Below are 27153 nucleotides of genomic sequence, written 5' to 3'. Positions count from 1 at the left end.
GTTTCAAGAAGGAGCTCAGAAGCCTCTGAACGGAATAGGCTTTTTGAGGACTGCATCAAACAGTCAGAGGTTTTTTACATGCTCGTTTACTGGGGGGTCTCCACTTGAAAAGTCTGACTGAAAGCAAAATACAGACATCAAACATATGACACATATCCCCAGCCTTTCTGAAGATAGCATAAAAGGGTATCACATTTTGAAAAAGATGAAAATACCACATGCCATTCTGTAAGAGGGCATAGTGTGAGTCAATTATAAGTCAGGCAACTTATTCAAATCTCTGTATTATAGTTAGCATTCCAATAGCAAATTCCCATCTGATTATTTTATTGTGTACAGAACACCAGGTATTTTAGACCAGACTGTTAATTATAGCCTTGAAATAGGTTCACATATATTTCAACAGCAAGACCACACTGTTAGTGTCTTTAAAAAGAAAAAAATTAAGCCAGGTGTGGTGATGCATGACTGTAAACCCAGTCACTTGGGAGGCTTAGGCAGGAGGATCACAAGTTCAAGGCCAGTCTCAGTGAGTTAGCAAGGCCCTGTCTCAACAACAACAATGAGAACAAACGAACGAAAGAAAAAAAGAAAGAGAGAAAGAGAGAGAAAAAAAGAATTAGGGAGGGATGTAGCTCAGGGATAAAATACCTCTGTATTCAACTCCCAGTTTGTAGATGGGCAGAAAGAAGAAAGCTATTATATAGTTACTTTTTGCTAATGTACACTAAAAATCCTAAGTACCCTGGACATCAGATTTAAAAAAAATTATTAGGCTGTCTTTTATTAAATTTTATTTCAATACACTTCTGAAAATTCTTTCAAAAAAAAAAAAGCTTTCTCAAAAGCCTGAATCTAGCCCAATGGTCACTTACTTGAAATAACACAAGATCCAATGGTTGAGAGATTAGTTATACCCTTTTGGCTGAAGAAACCAACAATCACAGGATTTCATTTAAGCAAACCAAGAACAGCCTTTTATTGGCAATGTTCTTTCTTCAGAGTTCTACCAAATCATGTGGATGGGAAAGAAGCCTGAAGAAAATGAAGCTTAACTTCATCAGACACTTGTCAAACAAGGCATCTCTGGGAAAGTTCTTCTACTTAAAGAGCAAGAAACTGCAAGGATTATGCAGTGCTAAAAAAGTCTTGGTTGTTAAGAGCTGGAAAGCACCTAAAAGTTCAGGTGCAATACCTGGTAGACATGAGATGTGGAGAAAGTACAGTGACTTGCTAACATTACATAGGAAGCTGAGCACAACAAATCAGTATTAATGTTTAACATTTGGTGATCATTCTCTAAGAAGGGTAATTATTGGTCTTAGTCTTTATATGGTTAGAACAGAATTAAAATACTTGTAATCAATGTCTGAAATGATTGTAATATGAAATGTTTGCAATATAAAATGTTTACAACTAATATGACAACAGGTTAATGTTTAATACAGGGAAAGACTACCACTATTTTTATCTTTTAAAAAATCAAGACCCTTGCTCTTCCAGGGATGGTGTCTGGAGGCACTCAGAATAATCCAGCATTTCCTATACCCTTGAAGGCTTTCCTACTACACAGCTTCTAACAAAACTAGGCTATCCTGAACCCTTGGTAATGGAGTGTTTACTTTTATACCAAGAAGGTAGGGGAAGAACCAAAATCTGCATGTGGCATGTACCCAGGCTGATTTCAAGGGGTTCATGCTGTGAGAACTGAAGTTCTTATGAGGCTGTCTAAATTGTAAAAATCATGTCAGCAGAGCCTATGGTGGTTCCATGCGTGTGACAGGATCAAGCATGCTTTCCTTAAGAATAGAAAAATCACTGTCAAAGTGCTGAAGGCACAAGCAGAGTAAGAAAACTAAATTTAAAAAATTTTTTTGGAATAAATAGTCAAAAGGTTAAAAAACAAAACCCTAATAGGCAAATAAGCAAAGGGCACAATTAACATAGAAGTGGATATAATTAATAAACAAACATATTCAATTTCATAATCAGCAAAAAAGCAATATCTGTAATTTTATATGATTAAGTTAATGAATATTCAAAAGAATCATAACACCCCAAATGTTGGTATTATGTTGAACCACCATATTTATATTTTGCAAATGGACACAATCCTTTGGCAATTCAATCTGGCAATATTTTTAAGAGTTAAAAGAATATTCATATGCTTTGAATTAGTAATTATACATGAACATGTAGGTTAAAGGTGTAAACCAAAGAATAAAAAATGTATCTATCAACAGAGACAATAAAGGCACAAAACAAAGACTAAAAAGTATATAGATCAATAGAAATATTGGCTAAAAATTATTTATAATATTTAGAAAATGACAACAACCTAAAAGTTCTATACTAAGATAACATGATGACACATCTAATTCAATGAGACATTTTGTAGTAATTTAGAAGCATCATGAATATAGAAAGATTCTGAAACATCTTGTCATACCAGAAAGCAGAAAATTATTAAAGATAATTGGGGTGCTGGGGTTGTAGCTCAGTGGTAGATTGCTAGCCTAGCACAGGTGAGGCACTAGATCTGAGCCTCAGCACCACATAAAAACAAAATAACAAATTAATAAAGATTAAAGTCTTTAAAAAAAAAAAGATAATTGGGTCCTTTTCAAAGGGACTCGCAAAACAATATGAAGATGTTCCCAACTGGGCACAATAGTGAACACATGTACTCTCAGCTATTTTCGAGGCTGAGGCAAGAGGATCACAAGTTCAAGACCAGGTTGGGCAACTTAGGAAGACCCTGTCTCAAAATAGAAAAGGGCTGGATATAGGGCATTCGTGGATTCAATCCCCAGTACTGAAAGGAAGGAAGGAAGGAAAGAAACACACACACACACACACACACACACACACACACACACACACACTCCTATTGGCCAAAGATAAATCAGTTGAACATCAAAAAGAATAGGTATAGGGCTGGGGATGTGGCTCAAGCGGCAACATGCTCACCTGGCATGCACAGGGCGCTGGGTTTGATCCTCAGCACCACATAAAAATAAAATAAAGATGTTGTGTCCACCAAAAGCTAAAAAATAAATATTAAAAATCTCTCTCTCTCTCTCCCTCTCGTTTAAAAAATAAATAAATAAATAAAAAGAATAGGTATAGTGCTCACTTTGGCAGCAACATACTAAAACTGGAATGATACCAAGAAGCTTAGTAGGATCCTTGTACAAGGATGACACACAAATTTGAAATGTTGCATATTTTTAGGTCTGCTTAGAATTGTTAAAAAAAAAAAATAGTGACAATGGACCAAATCACATTAAATTCATTAAAATCCATGAGCTGATAATAAACTTAAAACTCCAAAATTTTCATTGTCACTTTGAAATGCTCTGGTTTTTTTCTGTTTAAGGGGAGTGTGAGTATGTGTTTAGTGTATCAAGACCTGTGTGTGTGTATATGTGTGTGTGTTGTGTATCAGGGCCTTCCTGGGTTAGGAAAATTACATTCCTGCTTGTGTAGGAGAAGAGGGGTGTTTAAGGTAACACAACACACTAGTCCTCATTTTTTTAAAAAATTATAGACTAATATTAATTTGTTCTCAGAACCAAATCCCCCTCCTCCCAAAAATGAAATTGTTTTCTTCTTTTAGATTTGATGAAGCATTTGCTGCTAAAATGAATCTGACATGTTGAGAGATGTCACGGCTGATGGGAAGTATTGCTCCCTGATTTAAAACTAAAATTTGAACTTTTTAAGGAATTAAAAAACACATTTGACATGGAAAAAAATAACTCACAAACTTTCACTTGTCTTTAAAGGATTCTGGGAAATGAACACATTACTCTAAAAAAAACTGATAAATCAAAAGAAAGAATCAAAGTTTAAAAATAAATAGGGTTAGGGCTGGGGTTGTGGCACAGCGGTAGAGCACTCACCTAGCACTTTTGAGGCCCTGGGTTCAATCCGCAGTACCACATAAAAATAAATAAAAATAAAGGTATTGTGTTCAACTACAACTAAAAAGTAAATATTAAAAAAAATAAATAGTGTTATGTCACAGAAACAAGGGAAAGGGGATCAGCACCAACAGACTGGGTCGAAGAGAAAGACTTTTCACTGTACACGCCTTGTATCTTTTCAATTTTGTACCATGTACATGAATTAACTACTGAAAAAACAAACTCACTTTAGTATCACTATAAAGATTATGTAACAAAATGGAAAAATGATTGTGTTAAAGAAAAATCCTTAAGAATGCAAATGATAGCCACTGTCATTATACTAATGCAGACAATGTAATGCATGTGGACCAGCTCTGGAAGGAAACCAGATAAATTAAATTGTTGACTAAAATGACAGAATTTAGGTCAAAATTTTCTCTTTATATTAAAATAAATTCCACTGTTACATTTATAATGCTATTTGCCCAATAAATAATGTTAATGTGTCCAATAAATAATTTCAATGGAAAACACAGAATTTGTGCTCTCCTAGTTATCCACACCAGGAATGGCAGGAAACCCTGGCTATATGAACCTGGAGCCCACAATCAAGGCACCAAGAACCATCTGGGAGTAACTTGACTCTATAGGCAAGAGATCACAGAAGGAGCAAAGAAAGGGTCTCCTGAGGGCTGTGCATACAGTAGATGTGAAAGTACAAATGACTTAGTCCGCTCTACTTCTGCTTCCCTAAACTGATATGGGGGTGGTGGCAGTGGTGGCGTTCCCTGAGTAGGAGGCCAGCAGAACATGGAAAGAGCCTGTCGACAGCACATAAAAGACACACACTGAAAACACTGCTTGCAGGAGGAGTGAAGCTTGTCAAAGTACTGCAGAGGCTGGGAAAGTGAAGGGAAGAGAAAGAGCAATTATAACCTGAACCTAACAATTCCTTGGCTAATTTTAACTGGAGAGGTGGAATATATCTGCAGCTTGAAAACGATAGGCAAATGAGTGTTCAGGTACAAAAAGACCCAACCCACACAGAACTTTAAATGGTCATTACAAAAAAATGCATTTTCACATCAATCATCTGCTATTATTCAGATAATATTTCATTTGTGATTCCTCCAAAAGTAAATAAATGGCCTCAGGAAGGAAAAAGGAAATCCTAGGTCCAGAGCAGAAGTTTATATTTCTGGTCACAAGACAAAACCAGTAAGAAAAAATTAATGCCAAACTATTTTAGGAATGCTACTTTAAAAATTTTCAGCTATTAATAATGAAAATCAAATATCAACTTGTTTACTTTGGGGGTCAGTTCTGGGGATTAAACTCAGAGGTGCTTTTATCACTGAGCTACTTGCCCAAATCTTCAAAAAAAAAAAAAATTAACTTTAATTTTGAGACAGTGTTGTCCAGGCTATCCTCAATTTTGTGATCCTCCTGCCTCAAAGTTGTCCAGGCTGGTCTCAAATTTGTGATTCTCCTACTTCAGCCTCTTGAATAGCTAGGATTACAGGTGTGTGCCACTGTACCTGGTTTGTATTTACTTTTTAAACATTGCAATGAAGTTACTTAGCCAAAATTTTCCAAATTTTTATGTTAAGTTATAGCTCATATAATATATTCACACTGAACTATGTTTATAAATATTTCCTTAAAAATTATTCTAAAATACAAATAATTATATATATAAAGATGATACAATAATTATTTCTGGATAATGGGATCAAAGGTGATTTTTACCTTGCTCTTATGTGTATGTGCTACTTTTATATTAGGAATAAAACCTTTTTATTAAAAACAAACAACAACAACAACAACAACAAACCCAAACTTGATTTAATGGCTACCATATTACAAATTGTTAAAAATCCCAATGGGAACAATTTCCATCAAAACAATGTGTTAACTGTTTTTACAAACAACTGATATATAATCATTTTAGTAAAACAAACAAACAAAAAAACCAAACAACCAAAAACACAAAAAACAAAAACCATATATAAGCAGTAATCTAAACTGAAAACAACTTTTGGAAGATTTATCCAAGTACCCCTTATACTACAGCAAATTATGTTAGGAGGAAAACAAGATCATAGACAAGGTCACTGCTGAGATTTATGACTATGTATATTACCTATGGATGAACCAATCTGTTTTTACTTCCTAACTCCCATTAAAAATATAAAGCAAATTAATTATTCACACCAAGTATTAAAATATCACTCTATTCTCCTGCCAGGTGGAAGGACTTGTGGATTACTCCTCTGACTCAAGGCTTTAGCAACCATCCAAAACTGCGGCAGACAATTCTAGTTGCTTGCTTACCCACTGTGCTATCGCCCTCCCTTCCTCACTCACAAAACACTGATCTTATCTGAGGTGGCAAATAAGTACTCCCTGATAAAAATGCTAGCTAGCTTCCTTGGAATCCCCAGCAGCTCAAGGAAGCCATGTGGTATAGTTCTGACCAAAGAGAAATAAATGGAGTTTCCAGAAAGTTTCAACTGTGTAGCCACTTTCTGCCTGCAGTGTGAGCACCATATAACTTATCACGTCTTATAGCTGTGGGACCACAAGCATAAACACAGAAGTCAGACACTAAGGATGGTAGCTCAGGAAGACAAATTTCTTGTAATCTGGGAAAAATAAATCCTCATTTGTTTAAAGCCATTGTAGTCAGAGTTCTGAGCTGTATAACAATGCAATCCTCCTCATTCTTTTATAGTTGAGAAAAGCAACCCAAAATCTTAAGGAAATTTGGGTGGACTTAACAGGTCAAACTAAGCATATCAGAGTGCAGGACTAGGTAACATTTTCAGAGCTATTTCATTTCAAAGATACTTTCCAGCCATGGAAACTATTATCCTTAAGAAATATGATGGTGAAATTTGGTATAATATTTTTTCTGGTGAATAATTTTCTGTCTAAAAACAAAGTTCATATCTGAAAAAAAAATATTTTATGTCCAAAAATTTAAAAAATCTGCTTCTCTTTATAATTTGACATGTGGTATTCATGAGCATCATTCTGGAGTTCAAGAATGTGACAAACTTAATACCAAGTCCAAGATCTATCAGGTTTAATACCAGATATAAATTCAGCATTCAGTCAAAGTATTTACTATAAATAGTTGGTTTCCCTTTAATAAATCATTTTTCTTTAAAAGTGATGAAACTGCAATTACTCCCCCAACACAGATTATTTTAAGAAAAAAAAATTTTCAACCCACAAGCACTATACTCTAACCATCCAGGTAAATCAGCCACAGATCCAATATGGAAAATGTAAAGAAAAGAGATAACCTCTAGAGAGCTAGGGAGTATGTATTTCACTTGAGTCTTCGTAGCAAGTAAAGTACTATAGAGAATCCCTTTGCTTTGAACCCCAAAGACATTTCATAAACATCCATGGACTGAATATGTCAATGAACCTTTAGAAGACTGAACACAGATCACAGGTCCCAGATTCATTTTCTGTACAGTGTAGCAGCAGGCCCTTTCCAGGTCAGCTTCAGAGGGGAAAGGGAGGCACTTTGCTTAACGTGTGCCAACCTGAAGCTGTAAGCCTTTACTTGCTATCCCACTATCAGGAAGGTGGGGGTGGAATCTGCACTGAGAGTCATTCACTCACTTGGCTCTTGCCACGTATCCATGTATTATCCCTAAAGGAATTTCAAGATAACCAGAAATAGGTATTAGAAATACTATATTAGCATTACTTTAGGTTACTTTTAGCATTAGATAAAGGGGGAAAATTAGGTGATACTATTGCTCAAACTACAATAAAAGCTAATATTTAGTCAGGGCATTCTATGTGTTTTAGTCAGCTTTTGTATCATTGTGACCAAAATATCACACAAGAACAACTTAGAGGGGAAAAAAGTTCATTTGGCGTTCAGAGTTTAATGTCTCAATCCACAGATGGCAGGATCAAGAAGCAGAGAGACAGAGGAAGGGGAAAGGGGCCAAAGGGAAGATGAAAACTTCCAGGGCACGGCCCAAGTGACCCACCTCCTCCAGCCATGCCTACCTCCTAGTTAACACCTAGTCACTCAAACTAGGATAGAATGATTAGGCCACAACTTCTGCAATCCAATTATTTCACATCCTGAATTAATACAGGAGCTTTTGGGAGAGAGCTCATATCCAAATCACAATTCCATGCATCAAGCCTGCTGCTACATCCATATTAACTAAGTTGCTTGTCACACAGTCCAGTGAGGTAGATGCTGTTATTTTCCTCATTGTACAAAAAAGAAAAAGACCTTGTACTTACTGAATCACAGTGAGTCAGTGGTAGAACCAGAATCAAACCCAGAAGCCTGGCTTCAGAGCCCAAATTCTTAACTACTAAGCTATAATACCTTCAACCCCAGGAAAGAAACAACCAGACAATCAAGGTTGCAGTGCCATTAAACAAATTCTTTGTTATTATTCCTCCCCTTGAGTGTGGTGTACACTTGGGAACTTGCTTCTAACAAAGAAAAAAGGAGAAACAATGGCATGACTTTAAAAACTAGGTTATAAAAGGTACTGTGGCTTCCCCTTGCACTCACTCTGGGGGAAGCCAGCTGCCATGTAATGGAGGACATCCTAGCAGCCCTGTATGGAAGACCCTAGTGAGAAAGCAAGACCTGTCACCAGGCACCCTCCAGTTTCAGTCCAATCTTCAGATGATTGCAACTGGGGACAATATTTTGCAACTGTGCGGGAGACTGAGCCATAACTATCCAACTAAGCTGCCCCTGAAGTCCTGACAGACAGCACACACAGGAACACAGTATTGTTCTAAGTGACTCAATTTTGGGATTATTTTTAATGTATCAACAGAAAACTACAACAACAACAACATAGAATTTACTACAGAACCTTTCATCAGAATCATATTTCCGATACCAAACCATATTTTGGTAAGCTACCAATTGTATAATTAGTGATTTTGTGTATCTGTTCATTCTGTGGAAGCAATAACCAGTCTGATCACTATAGAGGGTAGAACAACATATCCTTTATATCCCTTCACAAGCATAATGAATTAAACTAATTAATTTCTGAAATTCTACCCTACTTTCTTTTCAAAAACAGGGTTTGGGAGTTTAGCTTGGCAGTAGAGTACATGCTTATGACCTTGTGTAAGGGCCCTGAAAGGGCACCAAATAATAAACAGACTATATAAAAGTTGAAAGATTATTCCGGATTTAAATTGTCACATACCCTTTCTTTTCTTCCTTTTTCTTCTAAATCAATAAAGGAGCAATATATTCTACTTCCAAAAATCTATAAGAACAAGCTGTCTATTTGATTCCCAACAGTCTATTCAAGGTGCTAATCTGCCATTATTTATAGACCCTTGATTCCTTTCTGAGCAGCTGTCATTAACAGAACAATTTAGGAATTCAAAACACTTTATTCAACTCAACTGCCTCCTGAAATTATTAGTCATGCTTCTCAAGACTACAACTGTGATAAAAGCTAAAGATGAACCAAGTCTCAAGAAGGCTGTGAAGAAGAGCCACCATCAAAACACCAAGATTAGCTGCTATTCACTGACTGACGTTCCTTTAAAGGTTTAGTTCTTAATCATTCAGATATCTTTTAACAGGTTGGAGGCTGTCCAGGGGTGTTTTCTGCCCCAAAGTTGTAAGCGTGGTCTTCAAGGCACAACAGAGCTATCGTCTGACTACCCATGTGTGCTCAGAAGACAAATACTGGCCTATCTAGTGGTATAGAAGGAAAGTGGAGAAAACAGTGCTTTGGTTTCTAATCTAGAAGTATTTGATACTTTGCCTATCCATGCATCCTCCCCTGCCGTAGGCTTCAGAAATGGACAGCCTCAAGTTGTCCCATCTAAACTCAAGCTGTCTAAAGGAAGAGCAGGGACATTACCAGACTAGTGCCTGAGAAGTGAGGACAGGATATAGTCAGACCAGGCAATGCAAAGGGGCTAGCTGGGGAAGCAAGTAGAAAAGGAGAAATGGAGATAATGTGCAAAAATGAAGAGGCAGAAAAATACAGAGGAAGAAAAAACAAAGCAAAAAAGAAAGGGGTAGAGAGATTTTTAGGATAGGACCAAGAAGATTTTTAAAATAAATAAATAAATAATAAGCATGGAGAGGCAGAAAAATAATATTCTCTAAAAGAAAAGAGGCAAAGAGAGCAGCAGAGGGCAAATGGTAAAAAATAAAAACAAAGGCTGATCTCCAAGACTTTCTGATTGGGAACCAGGTAATGCCACTAAACTGGTATTGCCACTAATAGGTCTCAAGAATAGAGGAAAAGTCTAGGGTAAAATGATGAGGGAGGTTCTGTACATGTGGAGTGTGAGTTGTCTACAGAGTACCAAGAAGAGATGTCCAGATGGGCAGCTAGGACAGAAACTCAGGAGGAGGGTGTGGCCCAGAAGTGAATATGTGGAAGCCACTGAACCCCAGAAGAAATGGTGAGATTACACAGGGAGATTGTATGAGAAAGAAAAATTAGGTTAAGGACAGAAGCCAGGAAATATCAATATGTGAGAGACCCGAGGAAAAGAATCTCAGCAAAGGTGTAGATGGCCTAAGACACAGGACAAGCTGGGACAGAGAATGGGGGGTGGAAAAGCAAATGGCTTCACCTTGAGGGGCAGCAAGGAAAGTGCTGTCCTTAAGGAGAGTTATGTTTCCATTAAGGTAAGAAAGTTGAGGGAGTGTTTTATAAAGACAGAGGAGAGTCTGCTCACAATGGAAAAGTGCTCCAGAAAACACTGTGGCCTCTTTTGTGTGCCCCTCTACTGAACCTCTTTAAAGTTAACCTGGGCATAACGCTTGCCCGTTATTTCTCTGCTTCTCATCTGTCTCCTAGGCTCCAGAGCACACCCAAGCATGGTTGAGTTTTGTATCCTCAATCTTTGTCATGCAGCGCCTACCACCAACACAAACTCAATAAATACTTTTTTGAGTTTTCTGGATAGCAACTGGGAGGTTGGTACAAATAAAAGTCTCAAAATGAGATTACCAGGGGCTGGGATTGTGGCTTGCCTAGCACGTGCAAGGCCCTAGGTTCAATCCTCAGCACCACATTAAAAAACATAAATAAAATAAAGGTATTGTGTCCAACTACAACTAAAACTTTTTTTAAATGAAATGATCTTTGACCTATTTCTAGGAATTTACCCAAAGAACTAATAGCAAATGTACAAAGCTATAACTACAGGTATAATTATAACCTACACAATTTAAAACCACCTACATTGTGCAAGGACCTGGGTTTGATCTCCAGTGCCACAAAAGAAAACAAAACCCTACTTATATATAGTCAACAAATACAACATACGTTGGAGAAAAAAAATCCTAATATAGCTAAACAACTGAATACTATAAATCTTCCAAAAATCTAAGAGATCAACAATAACAAATAAAACCCACACAAGCCAGGCATGCTGACGCACACCTGTAATCCCAGAAGCTCAGGAGGCTGAGTCAGGAAGATCGCAAGTTCAAAGCCAGCCTCAGCAAAAACAAGACACTAAGCAACTCAGTGAGACCCTGTCTCTAAATAGAATATAAAAAATAGGATTGGGGGGGCTGGGGTTGTGGCTCAATGGTAGCATGCATGCTTAGCATGTGTGAGGCACTGGGTTCAATTCTCAGCACCACATATAAACAAATAAATGAATAAAGGTCCATCAATAACTAATATAAATAAAAAAAAAATAGGATTGGAGATGTGGCTCAGTGGTTGAGTCCCCTGAGTTCAATCCCTAGTAACAAACCCCACCAGAGGAAAAAACAAAAACAAAAAACCTCACACAAAACACATACCCTTAGCACAATTAAGACACTACTATGAGCTTTAATCAAGTTTAAAAAAAAAAAAAACCACCAAAATTCTAGCACAGCTATCTCTTAAGGACCCACTGCAGAATTCTGTGCAAAGAGAATTTGGAAAAACAGCACAGAAGAGAGAAGAGCAGAGCAACAGGCCTATATTTGGCTTAAGTTATCCCTGATGTTGTCAGTCTACACTTAAGTACAAAAACACTGAAACTTCACCCTTTCAGCCAGTGCACCAAGTACAAGGAAGAGACTCAATCTGCAGGACCCGGGGCAGCAATCTGGAAAAAACAAACTTGCTCCTAGAGAAGAAAAGGGTAAAAAAGAAGGAAGGGGTGCCCTCTAGTGACTGAATGGTAACAGAGGAATGAGATAAGGGAGTTAAAAGGGACTTAAATCTCCTTTACTGACCTCTTCAAACAAAAACCTATCCATAGGGACCACTCTCCAGCACATTTACAAGTGAGAATGTTTTCAAACTAGTATGCAAGTAAATAAATTCAAACTTCCAACTCTGTCCACAAAATATATAGATGAAAGCATTTATAATCATACAAAACTATTATCAGAAGAAAACAGAAAAAAAGGGACCAAAACATTTCAGCTAATAAAAATGCCTTCTAAAAAACAATCACAAAGAAAATAAGCACAATAATTCAAATGGAATTAAATATCCTTAAATAGGCTGGGCACAATTCAGGAGCCACTTGTCAAAAGAAAAAAACTTTATTTTTAGAAAACACACACACACACACACACAGGCTCTGCACAGCTCTTCAGGAAAACCCTCAGAGCCCAATTGCCACCACGGGCCTCCTACAAGCCTCTCCACCTCCCCCACTCCTCCTGCTCTTGAGGCCCATTGGCTGGGTCGTGTGGGCGGAGCCAAAAAAGTCCCCCAATGAACAGCTCATGGTCTGAAAGGGCAGGGAAACAACCCAATGAGCATCACCACAGAGGAGCCAATCAGTTGGCAGCTAGAAGTTTGCTGGGGTGGCTGTGAGCCAATCATCAGCTGGCAGCTGGAAGTTTGCTGGGGCCCCTTCAGCTGGGGCCACTGTAAGCCAATTATCAGCTGGCAGCTGGTGCTGGCAGCTGGAAGTTTGCTGGGGCCCCTTTGGCTGTGGCTCCCAACATCCTGAAGTCTAAGCACTGAGACTAGAAATGGACAAAAATCAGGCAGAAGTGAAATAAAAAAGGAAATGTAAGAAAAAGACAAAACTATATCTGAAATATAGTCTAAATTTCAAGGTGCCCAAAGAACATATTCAAATGAAAATTTAATGAAGAACACTGAAGAATGGGAGCAAAATAAACAAGAAAATGAAAAGGGACAAATAAAGAAGTAAAAGGGATCTGAAAGAAAGGAGTTGAAAGAGAAGACAGGGAAAAACAAGCCACTATAGGTATATTTGTAGTCCCTCAAAAAGAAAAAAGCCAGAATAATGAAAAGAACTAAAATGTAAAATTATAATCCAAAAGCACTTCCCTACTGAATGTCTGGGAAAACTGTCTTACCAATTCGGAGGCATAGCCCACTAAAACTATTAGACCTAATGTATGTATTCATGCATATACACACATAAAAATTATCATGGTTTTCAGGTAAAAAGTCCAAATATCTCAAAAGCACAAGATAATTAGATTGGCACAAGATAATCAGACTTCCTAAGAGAAACATAAAAGCAAGGCAATAATGGTGCAGCATTTTCAAGAAATTCAAGGGAAGAAAGTATGAACCAAGAATTTTCTAGCTAGCAAATTGGTCCTTCAAATATCAAGGCTACAGAAAAAGTCTTAAGTAAGTATGAACTCAGAGAATACTACGTCTACAAGCTATGCTTATAAGTCCTTCTTGGGATCTTTTTGGGAGGGGCAATCTGCTATGGGTCCTGAGCATTCCTGAATATTCCTGTCAGGTATGCCAAGGTATGCCAAAGACCTGACAGCTCTCTGCCCAGGTCATGTCCTAGGGTTGTTTTAAGGAAATAATCTTGAAGGATAAGGTAGCATCTTCCTTTGAGCAAAGAACTTTCACTTACTATAAAAGCAGTAGATTCTCCAAGTTCTGCACTTGTCTTCTATAAAACAAAACATTGCATGTACAGACATTCATATGGACCCATCTATGTCATCTCCACCAAAAGTGTGGGATATGAAAAACTAATGCAAATGAAGAGGGAACTCCACCTACTGCTTTTGTCATGAATAATAAAATCCTTTGTCTCTGACCCAAGAGTTTCATGTCTTCTGCCAGAATCCATGAGATAGTAACAAACTAACTTAACTACCTTGTAAATAGGATGAAATCTCTGATGCTTTACAGTTCCTAACACTAAGAGATGATGAGTTTCATCCAACTAAAAGGTGATAGTAAACTAGGGCAAACCCTGACATTGAACACTGAATAAAGCGTGGACTTTATTAAAGTGTGGACTTAAGATAAGTTCACAGTTGTATAGGGTATAGATGGGTATCAGAAGATTGCTTTAAAAATTGACAGCTAAATAGTAAAATATTAAATAAGAAAAGAGAGGTCTAGGGTATTAAAAAGGGTATAAATATAATGGTAACCAATATGACAATCAAAAAGAAAATTTTCTAAATATCTGAATAAATAAGAAAATACATCAGGTAGGTAAACACAGCAAATATAACAGTATATGTGGAAAATATAACACAAGCATGTCAGAGTAAGACAAACATTTGTCACATCAATAACTACATATGGACATAACTCACTTATTAAAACAGTAATTTTCAAATTGGCTCACAAAATAAGGCTCACCTCTACCTTAATACAGAAATGACTCAAAAGGAAGACAAGTAAAAGAATGTACAAAGGCAAATGGAAACAATCATGATCCTAATATCTGACAAAGTAGAATCAAGACAAAAAGCATTAAACCTGTCAAAGACAACCTTTTTTCACCACAAAGCCACAGTTTACAAATCAATAAAAACACCTATGCACAAAATAACATAGTAACCATTTTTGCAAAGGAAATGCTACAGAAGATGCTAGAATAATTAGAAACATTAATAATTAGGGATTTTTACATTGACACTCTCAGTGCAAGGCAGGACAAATGGACAAAAAATTAAGTAAAGGTAGGGACATTCTTTTTAAAGGAAATACTACAGAAGATGCTAGAATAATTAGAAACATTAATAATAAGGGATTTTTAACATCAACACTCTCAATGCAAGGCAGGACAAATGGACAAAAAATAAGTAAGGGTAGAGGCATTCTTTTTTTTTTTAAGGATATATATATATTGAATTTTATATCTTGATAGTAAAAGTAAAGTAGGAAATGTACATGCCTTCAAAATTGGGTAGGAGACAAACTGACCTAAGAATAGTTTAATCATCATGAGTAAAAACATAATGAATAATGTCACACTATAAGTTGTAGCTAGTACAATAAGACAAGTAAAAAAATAATGAATAATGTCACACTGGAAGTTGTAGCTAGTGCAATAAGACAAGAAAAAGAAATAAAAGGCATACAGATAGCAAAGAAATAAATAAAGCTGTCTTTGTTCAAAGATGACACAATTGTCTGTATGCCAAATCCCAAAGGCCCTACACAAAAAATCCTGGAAATATAAGCAAGTATAGAAGGCCTCAGGATATAAAAAGTCTATTGTTTTTCAGGCTGTGGCTGTGGCTCAGCAGTAGCACACTTGCCTGGCATGTGTGAGGCACTGGGTTTGATTCTCAGCACTACATATAAATAAATAAAATAAACAACTAAAAAAATTTTTTTAAAAAATCTATTGCTTTCTATATGTGAGCAATAAGTGACTGAATTTTGAAAGTAAAAAGCAATACCATTTATTATAATACCAAATAAAAATTCTGAGGTATAAATCCAACAAACAGGTATGGGGTTTGTATGTAGGAACAGCAAAACAATGATAAAAGAAACTTTAAAAGGTCTAAATAAATGAAGAGCTATTCCATGCACTTGGATTATAAGGCTCACTATTTTTAAGACATCAATTCTTCCCAACTTGATCTATAGATTCAACACAATTCCAAACAAAGCATCAGGAAGCTATTTTGTAGATGTTGACAAACTGATTTTAAAGTTTATACAAAAGGCAAAGGACTCGTACAATACTGAGAAAAAAAATTTAAAAAAAGAAAAAGAAAAAAGATAGAGGACTATATACTGCCACATTTCGAGACTTATAATCAAGGCAATCTTCTGGTATTATCAAAATTAATAGACATACAGAGAACTCAGATATAAATTCACACAACTGATCATTCACTTTTGATCTTCGATGGCCCAGAAACAGATCCATAGCCAACGGTCCTCTGAAAAAGAACAAAAGGCAATTCAATGGAGAAAGAATATTCTTTTCCAAAGAAATGAAACTGGGACAACAGATGTCCATATGAAAAGAAATGAACCCAGACACAGACCTGTTCACAAAAATTGACTCCACAGACCTATTTGTAAAATGGAAAACTATGAAACCTCCAGTTGAAAACACAGGAGAAAAATCTATGTGACCTTGGGTTTGGCAACATGTTTTTAGATACAACACCAAAACCATGACTCATGAAAGCTAAAAATGGTTATGAAATACTTTATTAAAATTAAAAACTTGTAAAAGACACTATTAAGAAAATGAAAAGACAAGCTATAGACTGGGAGAAAATATTTGCTAAGCACATATCTGAAAGGATTTGTAGCTAAAATATGGAAACAATTCTTAAATTTCAATAGGAAAACACCACAATTAAAAAATGGAAGGCATATGATTGTAATCACAGCACTGCGGAGGTTGAAGCAGGTAGATCACTTGAACCTACGAGTTAGAAGCCAGCCTAGGCAATACAGCAAGACCTTGTCTCCATATTAAAAAATAAATAAAAGTATGAAAATATACACCACACCACTCATCACTAGAGAAATAAAAATTAAAATAATAGATGCTACTTGGTCTCTTTATTAATATATTATTTAGCCATTCAACTCCTGCCACAGAATCATGAGTCAGACTATCCTTTGGCTAAAAGACGTTTACACTTTCACTGTGTGATTTAACAGAATTTAGTCATCTTGGTCTCTAGATGGTGTTTCTAATTTTGTTAGACTAACCTGGCTTTTGAAGCTAAGAATAAAAGTAGAAACCATCTCAGCAGAGAATTTCTGAAACACAACATTCTTTTCATGAAGCAAAGCGCTCTTTTAAATTTTAATAATGTTATATCTTATAATTAGGAAATATAATCTCCTTCAGGGCAATATGAAAAGATCCAGATTTTTAATACTTCAAATATTAATGACCAAAGGACAGTGTTAGAAAAATACCCATTTTTTTCTGTTCTCTAGCTAAGTTGATCATTCCTTGATTCCTGCCATTGGTTTGTTATATCTGTTTTTATCAGAAGGCCCCCAGAAGTCCTGTGACTTCCAAGAGAAAAATAATCTTCCTAATACAAGAGTGCCATCTAGTGACAACTAAGGCAAATGAACATTACAGAAAACTAGTGTTTCTTGTATTAAAATTCTGCTTTCTGGTAAGACTTTCAAAATTTATGAAGGGAGAAAAATGAGAACAAAGTGACTGTACTGGCACTCCCTAACACTCACATAGATCCCCTCAAACATCTAACATTCTGGTCTTTCCAATCACCACTCAGATCAGTGGTCTCCAAAGTGACATAGTTACTGTTCAAAGAATTTCATACCATCCAGCCATAAGGAATGTTATAGATCAAGTATCTAGTCTAACACCAGAGTTTTCCAGATATGAAGACTAGACCCAGAGGGAAATTGCCTGACTTGTAACACAACTAGGAATGCTTCCAATACGTTTGCCTAAGCTTGGTCTCTGGTGGATAGCACACTAATTATCTTATAAAGATGAAATTTTAAATATCTTAAAAACATGCTTCCATTGACACTAAACCCCTGATTATTCCTATGAGGACAGTAAGGAGGAAATTCCCTGGGCTCCCTTCATGGCCCAGGACTTGAGTACTACTTACTGAGGGCTTCCTAGGTGCCAGGCAGTGTCTACAAGCCCCAGGTAAGCCTCCACTCTCCCTGTGCAGGTGCTCTGGAGTCCAATGAGCATGCTCTACCTCTCTCTGCCTTCCCAGCATCTCAGTACATTCACACAGAGCACAGAACAACCAGCAGGGCTGGGCGTTCCCAGCAGAGGAAACTGTATGTACAAAATTACAGAGGTGTGAAAAAGTGGTTTATTCAGAGAACAGAGGATGAAGCTTTGTGTATCAGGAGCAGAAGATGCTGGTGCCAACACTATCTTTCCTCTCTTCCTGTTTGGGTAAAAAATGGATCAGAAGGCAACACCATGAGAGACAAGGCAGATGCAGGCTACATCAGGCAGGTTTGAAGGGTTTAAATGAGTTATGAAAAATTAAGATTTGAATATGGTCAGCATGGTTTTTTGTTTTTGAGACAGGGTTATGCTAATTTGCCCAGGCTGACCGTGAACCTGAGAACCTCCTGCCTCAGCCTCCCTAGGAGCTGGAATTACAGATGCAACTGTGCCTTGCCCTGTCAGTATAGTTCTGGGGTCAGGATACTGGAAAACTACGTGCTTGAATAATGGCAAAGGCAGAATTGCAAAAGAGGGGAAGATTGGCTTTGGCAACCTCCTAGGCCTCCTACTTCCACCCTACCCAGGCAACTCTCCAAGACTGAGCTTTAGAAGCCTCGATGCAAGGGAAGAGGCTCTCCTGCTGGGCAAGGCTGTGCTGTGCCCATTACCTCCCCTTCCCCTGCTATCACCACCACTAAACACACCTCCAGGCAGAAAGAATGTTTGAATCTGAGTAAGAAATGTTCTTACTCACATTTGTGAGAAGGATGGAAATGGGCTTGGGAAAGGGTGGGTGGGGAGGTGTCCTGCCAAGAATAAGGCTTAAAGAGAAGCAGCAAGGAACATGAAGGCCATGCCAGCACCCAGTAACTAAGAGGGAGACAGGCCTCAGAATCAGCAACTTGTTCTCCGGGAAAACAGCAATGTTTATTCTGTTGTATTTTAGATGGTTTTTGTTCTTCTTCCTTACTATTTAGTAAAATTCATTTTGAAAATGTCAATTAAGCTAAGTAGAACCAAAGAGAGCAGTTTTGAGTCTATAATTCCAGCTACTTCGGAGGCTGAGGAAGGAGGATCCCAAGTTTGAGGCCAGCAGATTCTATCACAAAAGAAAATTTTTAAAAAAGGGTTGCTGGCCAGGGTTGGGGGTGGGGGTGTGAGGGATGGGGCTGCAGCTCAAAGGTAGAGCACTAGTCTCACATGTGTGAGGCACCGTATTCAATCCTCAGCACCACATCAAAATAAATAAAGATTAAAAAAAAAAAAGGATGGGAGCATAGCTCAGTGGTATAGTACCCCTGGGGTTCAATCCCTAGTATTACAAAAAGAAAACAGAGAGAGCAGTTTTACTTTATACCCAGTTATACCCTGAAGGCTGGGTACAAGTGTGAAAGCAGAATTCGGAGTGAGAGAACGTTGAAGGAATCTGTTTCTTCCCTCCACCATAATAGTCTCCTTCCAGCACCGTAACACAGAGAGTTATGTCTGGTTTTACTATACTGCACTATTAATGACTAATGAATGCTCAACTCTCTCAAAATGGGGATGGAGGTACAGAGCTGCAGTTCAAGAGAGTAAAGATTTAGTTAGCTCCAGTTTGCTCCAACTTGGGAAGGGAGAGATCTCTTCAACCACAGCAGATGGGGTCTCTGTGGCATTAGCTCTAGTTCCTCCCTGACCCTGTTGATTACCAAATAAAATCAGCCTGGAGCAATATCCTACAACTAATATTAAGGCACTTGAGAATTTTTTGAAATTCACTTAAAATTTTTAATAAAAGATGCCATCAGTTTGAGAAGCACGATCTGGCACGTACAGCAAATATTTGAAACCACAAATCCAAGGTATCTAGGTAAAAGTTCTCTTATCTCTGTCAATAAAATCAAAGTGCTAACACTCAACTTTCGACACACAACCCTCTGGACTATGACAGCTCCTATTCAAATAGCTGCTCCATAATTATCAATCAAAAGAAAACTTCCAAACTTATGTACATTGACAAGGTAACTTCCAACATGAAAGTTCCCCCAAATACCATGATGTCATGCCTTACCAAGGGTAATTTCATTTCCAGTGTCTCTCCTGTAACTTCCACTTTCAACAAAGAGGGGACAGAGATGACTTCTAGGCAATTATCTAGGAACCACCCCATATCTCATCTTGGAGACAGAGAAAAAAGAGTAACTCTTTCAATACAAATATCACTGCATAAAGAAACCGTGGCTACTGTTTGCAGACTTGTAAAAAACATATCATAAGGTGGGTTCGGGTGCTTCTGTTTTTTGTTTTGTTTTGTTTTGTTTTAAATCTCATTTTGTAAAGAAAAAATTCTGAGTAAACATGAAGCACTACAAATATTAAGTTGAGGGCTGCAACCCCTGCATTTTAAAAACCCTGTTCCTGCATTATGAATGCAGAACAAACAATCTACTCTGAAAAATTGTGGCCAGGGACTCATTTAGAAGGACAAAGAGCTCCTAGAGGCCTAGAAGGAATTTGGGTCACGTGGGGTGTGACCTTGGAAGGGATTTTTGGATGCCTGCAGCCTCTTTTCTCTTCCTGGCTGCCATAAACAGAGCTCTTACCACATACTACCCACAATGGAGTATGCTGTCACAGGCCCAAAGCAACAGGGCCAAATGACAATGGTCCAAAACCTCTGAAGCTATGCATCAAAATAAACCTTTCTTTCTTATGAAATGACTTATCTCAGATATACTGTCACAGCCATAGAAAGCTGACTAACATACCAAGTCCAACTGAGATCTATACTTTACATTACTTTAGATGCAAACAAAAACATTTCAAGATTCTAAATAACTTTCTAAAAGACTATGTTGTTGTAGTACAAACTTAGAACCACAGGAAAATAAACCATCATTATAAAAATAAACTTATGAGTTAAAAAAAAAGAAGCTCTGCCTCTAGGCTAATGTTGGAAACAATCTATTTATTATTATTATCATTCATTCTTTTAAGGGACTGAAAACATTCTAGAACAAGTTTTAGAAATCTACAAGAACTTGGTTAAGATCATTATCCAGTGCTCAACAAGCTCCTACTAGCTGCATAAGTGAAGGGTTTGAAGCAGGGGTATGGTGTGTTCAGAACTGTCCTTTGACTAAAGTCTATAGGATAGTGTGAAACAAGAACTTGGAGCCACAAGGCAATAAATTCAACTCTTGGCTGTAGGGCTTATTGGTCTGTGAAGTTTTTCTTTTCCCTTATTTTTTAATTGATGAATTAATAAATATACATCTACAATAGACATTTTAAAATATGTATATACTGTAGAATGGCTAAATCAAGCTTACTAATATATACATGACTTCACCTATTTATAGTGAGAACAGAGATAATGAAACCTTGGCCTTGAAAACCATTAAATGGGAAGTAAATGATAAATGTAAGGCACTGGGACACAGTAAACACTCAACAATGGTGGCTCATTATCAATATATAAGCCTAGAAGTTCAGGAAGACCCATATGAGAGTCTGGACGAGATATACTGAAGTATTGAGTAAGGAGGAAAACCCAAGACATTCAGAAAAATATTAATGGAATAGAACTGAAAACAGCTAATGTAGGTGTGTGGGTGCACCATGGTGAGCTCCAGGTCTACGTAGGTGACTGAATGGCTGTGGCTCTAGCTGGTGGTGCCCCTGACAAAGAGAAGACAGGTAGCAGAGCAAGTTAGGGAGTCTGGGTCACGCTGAGAAGGAGGTGCCTGTGTGCACACAGTAGTGGGTATTCAGGAGATCAAGGGTTGAGTTTGGGGACAGGGGACAGTGTGGTTGGGAGTGAGAACAGGGAAGAGATCACCTGCAGCAGGTGTGCTCACTCAGAAGAGCAATGAGTCAGAAAAGAACCCAGGAAACACTCATGACCAAGGGGCAAGGAGAGAAAGAGAGGCACCCAAGGAAGACAGAATCACAGAGGATGAGAACAACCAGCAGGGCTTGGTGCTAAGGAAGCTAAAGGAGCAGGAACTCAAGAAGGGGAATCTTTAATGGGGCTCAGTGTAGCTGAGAAGTCCAGCAAGTTCCAAATGTGCCCTTGGAATTTGGCAGAAACTGTTGCTGATTTTAAGCCAGAGAGTAATATTCATCAGACCAGAGGGATAAATGCTCAACCATGGGGGTAAGGTATAAATGGCAGTAGAAAACAGAAAGAGTACCATAAATCTGGTAAAAGGGACAGAGACGAATCAGTAGTAGGAAGAGCAAGATGTTGGTTCAAAGGCCAGGTTAAACATTTAAGATGGAGCAACATGAGCAATCTGTGCACTGAGAAGGAAAAGACAGATGGCAAAGGGGAAAGTTGAGACCCACTGACAAACAAAATCTTTGAGAAAAGGATAAGGGTTCCGCAACTATCTCCCAGATGCCACATGGGTCCCTGAGGATGCATGGATAAATTGCACAGAATTGGCCTCCAGCAGCTTACAGTCTGATGGGGGAAGCAAAACTGTCAACAAACTAGCAAGAGCCAATTTGCCTCTTGCACCATGAGAGGGACACAAAAAGATACAATCTATGAGGAATAGACCCTTGCCAGACATTGTATTTGCCAGTGCCTTGATCTTGGAATTCTCCAGAACTGTGAAAAATAAATATTGCTTATAAGTCACCTTATTTATAGAAAAGTGCTCCTTAGCTTATGATGGGGTTATGGCCCAATGAACCAAACATAAGATGAAAATATCAGAAATTAAAAATACATTTAATACACCTAACCCACTGCACATCATAGCTTAGCAACACAGTGCACTGCAGAGTATAGGTTGTTTCCTTGGGGTTGCACAGCTGACTAGGAACTGTGGCTCACTATCACTGCTGAGCATGGCATGACTATTGTACTACATATCACTAGCCCTGGGAAAAGATCAAAATTCAAAATAGAGTTTCTACCAAATGCATTTCATTTTTGCACCATCAAAATAGTGAAATATATATGATATATGTAATAAATATATATAAACTGAACCATTATAAATGGGGGTTTGTCTGTACTTTGTTATGGCAGTTCATAAAGGCTAAAATACTCAGAAAATATGTGACAAGGAGCTTTGTACAGAGGCAGCTGAAGATTAAGAGAGTTGGGGAGCATGGAGTATAGGGTTCAGTCATTTGGAGAAGGCCTGAAGTGGTTCCAGAACTCTCTTTGGCCAAATATATCTCCCAATCCGCTAGCTTATGCTTAAAATTTATTTAATACTTAAGAAGGGGTACAATTTCTCATCTAAAAATTGCAGATAAAGGACTAAAAAAGAAACATATGTAAGACTATACACAAGCTAAAACCTGCTGAGGGCCATTACCAAGTAGGAATGACGCATCGAAATTTCCTTGCCAAGCATACCCCATGCTGCTTAGAGGACATTCAATGGGACATTGCATGCATGCTTTAATAAGGTGACCTTGCTCAAGGACCAAGGCGGACCCGGGTTTAGAGCTGATCAGGTTTGAGGAAGTAACCGGCTCCTTGAGTTTAAGGAGTTGCCAGTTTAAGACAATGGGTTTTAGGGAAGTTGGCGGTTGAAGATTATTGCTGGGATTAGGGTGTTCCTGCTGCTTGTTCCCGTTGAGTTCTCGTGAGATTAAAATGGGATTTGGAGATAGCCTCGTGGAGTAGGTGAATTGTGCGGGAGACGGCAGAACGCGATTGCCCCTGGACTTGTGTGGAGGTGGTGTGAGAGCTGGAATAAAGAATTGCTGTTTGAATCTACAAAGCTGTGTGGTGGCTCGTGATTCTGGTGCCAAGCATTGACCTTGGCAAAAACCCATGTGTCATAAAATAAAATCATCCAGGCAGGCTTTGGAGACAAACTTGGCTCCAACAGGATACAACTTACTAGCTGTGGAACCTACGCAGGTCACTTAACTTTTGGAAAAACAGAACATGTGACAGATGAGCCCCAAATGCCTTTCAAAATCTATTCTTCAAGGGTTATAAAGCACTATTTCTTAACATTTGGGGGACCATAAACTCTTCTGAGACTCTAACAAAAGCTATAAAATCTCCCCTAGCCCCAAATAGACACATGCATACAAAAATTCTCCATATCCTTCAAGGTGTCCCTGAACTCCAGGCACAGATCCTGGGTAAGTGGGAAAGAGCAGAAGTGCAACTCTTTATAATGGTTATATCCTAATAATCCTGGGGCCAGGTATCATAGAGGCCTCTGCCACACCCATAGTGTACAGCCTGCTGTCTCCAACTGCATGTCTTTCTCAACTATGAATCTCCTCACCTCTGAATACCTGAGTGCCAAGCCCAATGCCCTGAATATAGTAGAAGCCCACTTCAGTTGTGAGTTCAACTGGTCAGGGCCATAACAGTTTAAATCTGTAGTTCTCAAGTTTTCAGACTTTTGGAACTTGCAAATGAGTATCAACTTTCAAACCCTCTTCTGACAGACAACCTGGAATGGATGGCAACTACCATGGGCTTGCTCTGTGCCATCTGTTAACTTCCCCAAACTGATTTAAAAAAAAAATATATATATATATATATATTTTTAGTTGTAGTTGAACGCAACACCTTTATTTCACTTGTTTATTTTTGTATGTAGTGCTGAGGATCAAACCCAAGGTCTCACATGTGCGACGTGAGTACTCTACCGCTGAGTCACAACCCCAGCCCCCACAAATTGATTTTTAATTAGACAGGTCTAGCTACCATACACTAGAAGTTATGCTACCAATTCAAGGGCAAAATGTGACAATTCTCCCCTCCCAACAAAAAGAAAAAGGAAAACATACTGGATTTGCTTTTAGCAGAAACCCCTTCGGTTTGTTCTGCAAACCCCTTATACTCTTACATATATATGATATTCATTTGGGAAGGAGGCAATTATGTGCAGCACTCCCATTTTAAGAATAAGGAGAAAATGTGTCATTAAGTGATTGCAGAGGGCTTTTCAACACAGCCCAGCATCAGGACCCAAGCCACATTTTTATAAACATGCAAGTGTTTCTCCATTACCCTTATACCAAGAAAATGGAAGACAACTCTTTTAGATTGACAGAAAGATCTAGGGAAAATAATAGTGTTCAGTGATAACATTCAAATAATACTTATGATTTTAGAAAGCAGAAGCCATTCTAAGTTGAGCAATTTTATAAATCATGATTAAATGATTTCCTTTTTGCAGTATTCAATAAGAATCAAATATTCAAAAAGAATCATCTATCACTTTTTAAAAAGACACAAATGACTGTATGTAGGGGAAAATTTCCTTACTTACCTATAGCACAATGTAAAATCTAGAGGGGGGAAAAAGGAAGAAAAAGAGAATTAGTAAAAAAAAAAAAAAAATTAATACTATAGTTCTATTTCATATAAACTGTTCTTTCAGTAAGAGACATGCCTGCCAGCAATACTGATTTTGAAAAACAAATATTTCATTGTTAAACTTTACTATAGACTATTTAACAAAATGTAAATCCTTACCCCGTTTTTTGATTATTCACTTTTACTTTGTTTATCTTTGGGAGATAACATCCTAAGGAAGATTTCACCTTCCCTCCATAGTTCATCAGATGTCAAGGACCTTTTCTAATACATAAATTTATAACAGCAATTACAGCAAACCTTCTCCCATGTTCCATACTCTGCAGAACAGAACCATCTCAGACTGTGGAACACACAGTATGAAGGGCCTTTGTGGGTTCCTCTTGCCTCTCAGGCTCTTCAGTGCAGACACATTTATTCTATAAAGCTCCATCCTCAGTCTCCTTCCTGCCTCATTCAATTATCTCACTGCAGAGGTGTTTCCTAGTCCAACTTAGCCTTGGGCCTTCGAGCTCCACGTCCATATTCCAAACTGCCTTGGACATCACCAATAGCAGTTCAAACCTGACCATACTCAATGAAAAGCACATCTTTTTCTTCCTAAATTTCTGCTATACCTTGTGACCACCTGCCTCCCAGTCTTTTGGGTTCACCTTCCCCTCACCTACAAGCCCAACTGGTTTCCAAGCCCTGCTGATCCACCTGGAGCCTGTCTGCCCTGTTTTTACTACCAGTGCCTTGAGTGAGATTGCTGCCTACACTCTTATCTCAATGGCAACGGCCAAGTAGTTTCTTCTAAATTCCCTTTCAACTCATCCTTTATTTAGTATTGTTTCAGCACTGGTGACAGTGGTTTAAAAAAAAAAAAAATTAAGTAATCTGAAGACATCTACAAGATTGATTTAATAACTACAAAATTTCTAGATGATAAGACCTAACAGTAATTGTTGTACCTTTTAGAATTTTGACAGAATTTCTCTAGCAGTCACTGAACTGTTTGATCCTAACAATAATCCTGGAAGATAGGCAGGATAGCTATCTCTACTTGCAGATGAGAAAACCAGGCTCAGAAAAGCCGAATAACCTGTTCAAGGCAGTAGATGACGGCCAAGATTAAAAACCTAGGTTTTTTTTTTCCCCTACTCTACAGCCTTTTCTATAATATTATTTCATTGTACACTAGTTATGAGACATATAGAGGGTAGAATCTGACAACATTCTAATCTAAAGCATGCCTGATGAGACTCAGTGCTCATTAACTATAATTTCACTAAGTTTTTGTTTTGTTTTTTGGTGGGGTGGAGAGAGCTTGGGTTAAAAAAAAAATCAAGCTGTGCCAGGCACTGTGGCACCCGCCTGCCATTCCAGCAGCTTGGGAGGCCAAGGCAGAAGGATCTCAGGTTCAAAGCCAGCCTCAGCAACAGTGAGGCACTAAGCAACTCAGTGAGAACCCTGCCTCTACATAAAATACAAAATAGGGCTAGGGATGTGGCTCAGTGATTGAGTGCCCCTGACTTCAAACCCCAGTACTCACCCCCGCCCCCGCCGCCAAAATCAAGCTGCAAAAATTTCTTGGTAATGGACAATAGAAGGATCATCATGTTGCAAATCATATATTTTTTTTTCAAAAGAAGACACTGCTAAGAACCTCAAATGCATAAATATTAACAAAACAAGCTGAACCTCCTACTGCGAAGTTGAGGAAAGTAAATGATAAACCTAGATTAAAATAAGAAATGAAGACTTAAATGAAGAGCATCCTTCAAGACAAGAAGACAGTGCCTATTCCATTCTGTAGGAAAGGACTGATGGCTATCATGTTTTCTTTGCATGATAGAACAGTAGGTCTTAGCCCTATCACAATGAATCTCCCTCTTTTAATTACAGTATCTTATAATAATGCCTTCTTTATCAACCTGAAGTGAAATTCATAGATGATAACCTACCTACACAAAAAGATTTTTTTAAAAACATCCTGACAAAAAGAAACAAAAAGAAAGGAATTTAATTTTTTAAATATGTATTTTAATATAT

General features: G+C 37.8%; 1 protein-coding gene and 1 non-coding gene across 2 annotated transcripts in view; one reads left to right on the top strand and one right to left on the bottom strand.

The window, feature by feature from the left end:
* Window positions 1-27153, bottom strand: part of Hacd2 (3-hydroxyacyl-CoA dehydratase 2) — a 90548-nt gene that overhangs the window by 45567 nt on the left and 17828 nt on the right. Inside the window, exon 3 of the mRNA XM_005338884.5 lies at window positions 25073-25091. Within this exon, the coding sequence (XP_005338941.1) occupies window positions 25073-25091 (19 nt within the window). The remainder of the gene's footprint in view (window positions 1-25072; window positions 25092-27153) is intronic.
* LOC120884581 (U6 spliceosomal RNA) lies at window positions 3130-3232 on the top strand. Its single transcript, XR_005727011.2, has one exon. It is a non-coding gene; the product is annotated as a U6 spliceosomal RNA (small nuclear RNA).

Source organism: Ictidomys tridecemlineatus, chromosome 3, assembly GCF_052094955.1.
Source record: "Ictidomys tridecemlineatus isolate mIctTri1 chromosome 3, mIctTri1.hap1, whole genome shotgun sequence".
Classification (NCBI taxonomy): Eukaryota; Metazoa; Chordata; class Mammalia; order Rodentia; family Sciuridae; genus Ictidomys; species Ictidomys tridecemlineatus.
Note: the sequence above shows the minus strand (reverse complement) of the source record. Positions and strands in the feature narration are given on the sequence as shown.